The 7,947-nt window shown below is 44.8% G+C and overlaps 1 protein-coding gene across 1 annotated transcript; it reads right to left on the reverse strand.

Moving 5' to 3' along the window:
- Nucleotides 1–261: 261 nt before the first annotated feature.
- LOC123798046 (gamma-crystallin F-like) lies at nt 262–2,677 on the reverse strand. Its single transcript, XM_045806130.2, has 3 exons — nt 2,669–2,677; nt 2,335–2,577; nt 262–534 (listed from the first exon to the last, which is right to left on the reverse strand). Exons 1-3 carry the CDS (start codon nt 2,675–2,677, stop codon nt 262–264), a joined length of 525 nt encoding a protein of 174 aa, XP_045662086.2.
- Nucleotides 2,678–7,947: the final 5,270 nt, after the last annotated feature.

Here is a 7,947-nt window from a genome sequence, read left to right on the forward strand (position 1 = left end):
ATGCTAAGGAACTCGTCCCATCACCTGTCGCCGCTAAGGATTTGGACCAGGCATTCGGGTTCCAGAGACTGTGCTCTTAACTGCTACCCCATATCACCCTTTTCACTGATATGTGTAAGCAGATCCACGTTATTCCCAGCTTGCTTTCTGCTGAGTCCTTCCAAGGAGACTGAAAGGAAAAGAGGACCACATGACTGCATGAAACACACAGGAAATATTTTATTAGCTTCCAGATGGAGAAGAGGGTAGAGTAAAAATATTTCAATAGTAATCCACGGCTCTCCTCAATGAGCCCACTCGGGCACTCGTGGCCCCCCAGTCGTGGTAGCGCCTGTAGTCCCCCGGTCTCAGCAGGTACTGTCGCCCCCGGTAGTTGGGCATCTCATAGAGGACCCAGCAGCCCTCCAGCACGTGGAAGGAGTGGATCTCACTGAAGTGGAAGCGGTCATGGAGCGAGGAGCAGTCCTCAGTGATCTCTACCATCTGGCCCCTGTAGTCCTCTCGCTCGTAGATCCTGATTCTGTGGGAGCTGGTCTGTGGGTTCAGCAATCAGCAGATGAGAAAAGTCAGAAAACCTAGCCCTTTGCAACCAGTCACACATCCCACAGGGGGAATGGGCATCTCTCTATATCTTTTCTATATCAAAGGTGACCAAATTAAAGGAGACTACCAATACCAGGGCTGCTCTATACAGTTGGATAGGTTGTATACTGCAAAACTCAAAAAACCCCCACCATTCACATAGACCATGAAAGGGATGAATTTGTGAATGGTGCTCCCTAGGGTTTTTTTGGGGGGGGGGGGCACAACCTTTATGAAGCGTACACACTGGATCCATTTCATACCATTCTTAAGTAACTATTTGTATATAATTGTTTTGTTCTATCCTTCATAGACTTTTGGTGGTCTGGGGTTCTCCTTGAATGATATAAAAATAATTAGATATCAAAATAAAAATACAAACATATCCCTAGCAAAAGGCATTATTTTGAATCTTCATAGCATTAGAAGAGGTGAGGGAGAAAGGAAGTCAAATTGCTTTCCCCAAAGCAAGGCACAGATGGGCTGTGGCATTTCAGCCCAGGCAGTCCCTTAGTCTCTTCTTTTCTGCTTTCAGCCCTGCTACTCTAACATCCTGAAAAGCAAGAGCCATCACAAAGATGAGATCCTGGTTCTCAGCTCTAACATATCCTCCTGCAAAAGAGTTTTAGGTCATTAATAAAACCAGAAGCTCAAGATCATGAGGGAGGCCTGCACAGGACCAAGGGAGTATAAAACCTTTAGAAAAATTGAAAGTTAGGTTGTTTGTCCTGAGCAAATGCTGTCTGTCCTTCCTTGAGCTCTCGCTCTTCTTTTATCTGCCTTCCCAGAAGGCCCCGACGGTCTCAATGTCTTCCTTCTCCCACCACTGAACGCTCTTCAGGAGAAGTTCTCACAGGCTATCATCCTGCGTACCAAAGATGGCTAATCAGGCATCCCCCGTGGTTGGGAAGGACCCACATGCGCATCATCTAATCTGGTCTTCACAGCAGCCCGCAACATGTGGGGCAACCATTCTAGCCTTTTCTTCTTTTGCAAGAAGCTAAGCTGGAGCGTTCAGTCTGTAATTAGGAAAGTCTGGACGGGAAAGGAGAAGCCCGGATTTTCAGGCTCCTCCTGCCCGTCGGGGTCCATCAAGGCATTACACCCGCGGGGGGGGGGGGGGTTCACACTTTGCAAAAGTGGTACGTTTTCCACAGGACCGTGTCAGAGTCAGATTAGAGAACCCCCAGCGGTGGAATTTCAGGCTGCTGGGCTTGATTTGGGGAACAGTGGGTTTTGCAGGAGCTGCCGGAATCCCATCGTCGGTTACTTGTTTTGACTGAACAAAAAGCGGGACTTGATGTTCTTAATAAGAATCGTTCATATTTAGGGGAAGGGGTGGCTCGCCCTGTGCTAGGTACTCTCCTTTCATCCTTACTCCAACCCTACGAATTAGCTACTTTTATTGGCCCCAGTTTACAGATGGAGAGAGAGAGAGAAGTGGCGGGAGGAGCTAGCCCAGGCCCGGACGATCCGGTATCAACCCGCTGCTCGCTCCCCACCTGTCGCACGGACACTTCGAACTACTGCACTGCTTTTTCCCTGTAGCGGGAGTTTAATTGTAGCGAAGCACAATAAACCTTTAAATTAAAAGCATTGCACCCATTTTCCGTGGAGGACAACCTTAGAGATACGCGCAAGGAGAGGAGACCATAGAGCCAGCAGCACGGGGCTGCCATCCGCGCTCTGCGCGCCCCATCTGGAGGCCGACGAGGCGGGAGGGCCCCGCGGGCCCCGGGGTGCGGGACTCACGTGCGGGATGAGGCGGCAGGAGCGGACCGCGTCGCTGAGGCCCAGCCACTGCTGGTAGTCGGGGTAGTCCCCGCGCCGCAGGAAGTACTGGCAGCCCGCGTAGTTGGGCTGCTCATACACCATCCAGCAGCCGCTGTCCACGCGGATGGAGTTGCAGCGGCTGAGGTAGGGCTGCAGGTTCGGGTGGTCGCCGCTGCACTCGTAGTGGCGGCCCTGGAAGCCCCGCTCCTCGTAGAAGGTGATCTGCAAGGCAAGGGAGGGAGAGGCTCAGAGGCCTGGCCCCCGGCCCCAGCGTGCGGGGACCCCTCCGGGCCTGGGGCCGCGCTGGGCTCACCTTCCCCATGGCTGGTGGATGGAGGTCAGTGATGGGCCTCAGGCGCGCGCGTCTATATAGCAGGAGGCCTGCTGCGTTGGCAGGAACAACACAAAAGGGGCCCGCGGGGTGAGGAGGGGATTTTCTCTTTCTCGTTTCTATATAATTACGGCGGGGGGTGGGGTGGGGGGGTTTATTGTATGTTTTCTCTTAGACTCTCCAGTGCTTTCGAATTGATGACCCGCGTTAAAACTGTCACTTGGTGCCTCTGGGGCCTAGTTAGGAATTTGGAACTGAGCAAAAGCCTTTCACCGACTTAATAATTGCAACAAAATATTTTACTTATCTTTTAAATTTTCAAGACAATCTCCTTTTGAGTAACAGAGCCGGGTAGTGACTGAGTCTGAGGTCAGAGTGGACCCCAGCATGAGATGTTTTGATTAGAGAACATTTTCTTGGTGCGAGAATCTGGAACATGGGGAAGAACCTGCCTTCTCCATAGTGCGTTGAAAGTAAGATGGGATTTCCCTCTAGGAGGAAGCAGCTCTCCATGACCCTACAGGCTGACAAGTGGGTACAGCAGATACTGCTAACACTTGAGAAAGGGTGAGGGGGGCTCATACCCTGAGGAAGCCCCATTTAGGCACCGGCCTCCACTCTGCTCCCTGGAGACTGGGCTAGACCAGGGTCATCTCTAGGGCCTCAGCTGGGGTGCCTCTCACAGGCACAGGCAAGGAGACCCTCACTTTGGGAACTCACGAGGTGACTCACTGGTGGTTCCAACTCACACGGTAACTTTCTATTTAATAATTTTGCAAACTAAGGGTTAAGATTAGTTCTAGCTGCTGATAAATATAAGTTGACATGCAAATGTAACGAATTTAAAATCCTACAACCTTGCAGAGCTTCCGCTTTCTCTCCCTTTCCCAGCCCTGGGCAAGCCCTGGTTGCTCTGGAGTGTTAAGGCTCCCACTCAGGGGCTGGAGTCTGCCTCCCTCCCCTGAGATCCTGCCTCCAACCACAGCAGCTCCTGCTGTTCAGCTCTCGTTAGAGCAGAGTTTCTCAGCCTCACACTATTCTGACATTTTAGGTCAAAAAATTCTGCTGTGGGCGGTTGTCCTGAGCATTCAACAGCATCCCTGGTGTCAACCCACAAGATGTGAGTAGCATTAGTCTTCTAGTTGTGACAGCCAGAGATGTTTCCAGACATTGGAAATGTCCCCTGGGGGAGCAAAATCAACACTGGTTGAAAACCACTGCTTTAGAAGAAGCAGTTCCTCGACTTGAAATAAACTGATCCACTCTATTTCATTCTTTAGTGTGGATTGTTGCCACCAAAATCTAATGCAAAAAGTCCTTGTCCCTGAACAAATATCATTTGATGCATACAAATTTAATAAACCTTATTCACATCCTTGTTTTTAAAAATTCCTACTTTTATAGACAATTTGGAAACTATAGAGGAACATTTAAAACCATAGTCTTATATTTAAAAACACTGTTGATGTGTATTTTAAAACTTCCTTTCAGTTCTGCAAGATAAAAGAGTTCTAAAATCCATTGCACAACAACGTGCATATAGTTAACGCTACTGTACTATGTGGTTAAAAATGGTGAAGATGGTAGATTTACTGTTATGTGTATTTTACCACGATAAAAAAAGATACCTTTGCCCATCTGCTCACCCCTCTTAATTTTCAGTTCTTTGATCTAATACTTTCATCTTTAAGAATCTGTCCAAAGGAAATAGTTAAAGGTACATGCAAACATTATGTATGGTAGTATTTATCAGACCATGGTTTATAGTATATTAAAAAAAAGACACAAATGAAATGTCCAAAATAGGGCATTAATTAGGTAAATTATAGAACATCTGTTTGATGAGATATTAGGCAGCTACCAAAAGTCATGTTCTCAAAGGATTTATTTAAGTATATGGGATATGATCACCATATGTTAAGTTTCCTTTGGGTAAGTATATTATACATCGAAGGAAATAAGATATAAATAAATGGAAATACATCTTGTGCTTATGGATTGTAAGACTCAATATTGTTCAGATATCAATCCTATGCAAAGTGATCTACAAATTCAATGCAGTCCCTATCAAAATTCTAATAATTTTTTATGTAGGAATAAAAAAATCCCCCCCTAAAATTCACATAGAATCTCAAGGGACCCTAAATCCCCAAAACAATCTTGAAAAAGAAGAACAGAGCTGGAGAACTTGAACTTTCTTTCTTTTTTTTTTTTAAAGATTTTATTTGTTTGACACAGAGACAGCCAGTGAGAGAGAGACAAGCAGGGAATTGGGAGAGGAAGAAGCAGGCTCCCAGCAGAGGAGCCTGATGTGGGGCTTGATCCCAGAACGCCGGGATCACACCCTGAGCCGAAGGCAGACGCTTAACGACTGAGCCACCCAGGCGCCCCAGAACTTGAACTTTCTGATTTCAAAACTTACTACAAAACCACAGGAATTAAAACAGTGTGGTACTAGTATAACCATAGACTTATGGACCAATGGAAGAGAACAGAAAACCCAGAAACGAGGCCTTGCATATATGGTTAACTGATTTTTGACAAGGTTGGCAAGACCATTCAATGGGAAAAGGCAGTCTTTTTAACAAATGGTACTGGGAAGAATGAATATCCACATGCAAAAAATGAAGTTGGACTCCTACCTTACACCATAAACAAAAACTAACTCAAAACAGATTAAAGACCTAAAGAACTAAGACCATAAAATTCTTAGAAGGAAACATAGGGGAAAAGTTTCATGACACTAAACTTGGCAGTGATTTCTTGGATATGACACTAATGTATAAGCAATAGGTAAATTGGACTTCATGAAAATAAAAACTTCTGTATGACAAAGGAGACTATCAACAGAATGAAAGTCCATGGAATGTGAAAAAATATTTACAGATCATATTTATCTGATAAGGCAGAGGTATCCCAAGTATATAAAGAACTCCTACAACTCAGCAACAACAAGCAGAAAGCAACAAAACCCCAATTTTTAATACAAGGACAGGAATAGACGTTTCTCCAAAGAAGATATACAAATGGGCAATAATCACATAAAAAGATGTTCAACATCACTAATCACTGGGGAAATGCAATCAAAATTACAATGAGATACTACTTCATCCCTGCAAGGATGGCTATTATAAAACACAAAAATAAAATAGAAAATAACAAGTGTTAGGGAAGATGTAGAAAATTAGAAATGTTGTGCATTGCTGGTGGGAACGTGAAATGTTGCAGCCACGGTGGAAGACTGGAAGTTCTTCAAAAAATGTAACATTTAATTACCAGATGATCCAGCAATTTTCCTTCTGTGCACATACCCGGTATAATTGAAAGTAGGGACTCAAACAGATATTTGTACACCAACGTTCCAGCACCAATCCCCAGAGCCCAAAGATGGAAGCAACCCAAATGCCAATTGAGGGATGAATGGATGCAAAAATGTGGTAGATGCATAGAGTGAAATAGGACTCAGCCTTAGAAAGGAATGAAATTCTGATAAATGCCGCAACATGGACAAATCTTGAGAGCACCAAGCTAAGTGGAATGAGCCAGGCAGGATGAATACTGTATGATTCCATTTATTTGAGGTGCATACAATAGTCAGATTCGTGGAGACAGAGAGTGGAATGGTGGTTACCAGGGGCTACGGGGAGGTGGGAATGCGGACTTCGTGCTGAACGAGTGCAGAGTTTCAGTTTGGGACGATGACAAAGTTCTGGGATGAATAGTGCTGATGGTTGCACAGCAACGTGAATGCACTTTCTGCCGCCAAATTGAATACTTACAGGTGGTTATTATGGTAAATTTTATGTTATGTGTATCTTAACACAATTTAAAACATTTTCCAAGAGCAAAAAGAAAAGAATACATCTATGTTAAGTATATCAATATTAACTTCTTGATTTCAATAATTCTGAGGTTGTAAGAAAACGGTAAAATGGGGTGACTACTAGGGATTAGAAAAGAATTAAGCAGCATTTAAAACAGCTTATTTTAAGGTACTTACAGTTCTCTTACTTTATAATAGGAAATAAAACAATAATAAATATAATTAATGTCTTAAATATTTTTTTATTAGTTCCTTTCCCTCCTTGGGCTTTCTCCCTCGTCCTCCCCTTACTCTTTCCATTTCGATTACCTTCTATCACCAAAGCTTACACTCAAGAACCTAGTAACCTTTCAGAGTCTTCTTTAATCCTGGGAATTTGTGCTCTGGGCACAGCTGTGTTGCAGACGAAGACATTGGGCGCTCGTCTTTGCCCAGCCTTCCTTGCGTGCTGCCTCGGCTGCAGCTAGCAGCTATCCTATGGTCACCAGGGACACCTGCCTGCTCCAGGACCGTGCAGATGCTAACTATGGTGGGAGACAGACAAAACCTGGGGCCCTGATGACATTGCTGAGCTGCTGAGTCAACCATCCCTAAATCCTGTTCCATGCCAGGCCTTCTGTCACATGAGCTGGTAGATTTCTGTATCGCTTGTCCGTTTGATGTGGGGCTTCTGCTATTTCCAGCCTAATGTTTCTGAAGTGATTCAGATTCATTTTTGGCTGAGAGATGAGGTTGAATTTTTTTTTTTAAAGATTTTATTTATTTATTTATTTATTTATTTATTTATTTATTTATGAGAGAGAGTACGCATCAATAGGGGGAGTGGCAGAGGGAGAGAGAGAAGCAGGCTCCCTGCTGAGCAAGGAGCCAAAGAGGGGCTTGATCCCAGGACCCTGGGATCATGACCTGAGCCGAAGGCAGACACTTAACTGACTGAGCCACCCAGGCACCCCAAGATGAGGTTGAATTTTGATCGGGGGAAGGTGGGGAAGAGTAATTCAGGTATGGAAACGATGTGAGCAAAGGCAAAAAGATGTGAACAGGCTTGGTGTGCTGGGAGGACTCAGGTGGGTCAGAAGCATCAGGTGATAGGAGAGGGAGTGGATGGGCTGGGGCTAAGTTCTTGTAAGAAGCATTTTCCCCTGTGGACAGTGGAGAAATAGCAAAGGCTTTTAAGCAGGGAAATGACTTGATCAGATCAGTCTTTGAACATACACACCCTTCATCTTTTCTAAAATTCTAGTAATGAGAGCACAAGACAGAACAGAAAATAGAAGAACCAATGTAATTGAATATAGTGCCCTACTTCCCTAAAGCCTTACATGTGTAGCGTGTTAACACACCCACACACATATACTATACACACAAGTACAAGGTTATGTAAGTATATTTAACTGTGTGGGGGATGTGCAGAAATAGAATGAGCTTTGGGTTATCC

The sequence above is a fragment of the Ursus americanus genome, chromosome 1 (genome assembly GCF_024610735.1).
Source record: "Ursus americanus isolate L20-20 chromosome 1, mUrsAme1.1.p, whole genome shotgun sequence".
Classification (NCBI taxonomy): Eukaryota; Metazoa; Chordata; class Mammalia; order Carnivora; family Ursidae; genus Ursus; species Ursus americanus.

Coding starts and splice junctions, on each gene's coding strand:
- LOC123798046 (XM_045806130.2), bottom strand. Junction 535..2,334: donor CCTGCCGCCTCATCCCGCAC/GTGAGTCCCGCA, acceptor CTGAACCCACAG/ACCAGCTCCCACAGAATCAG.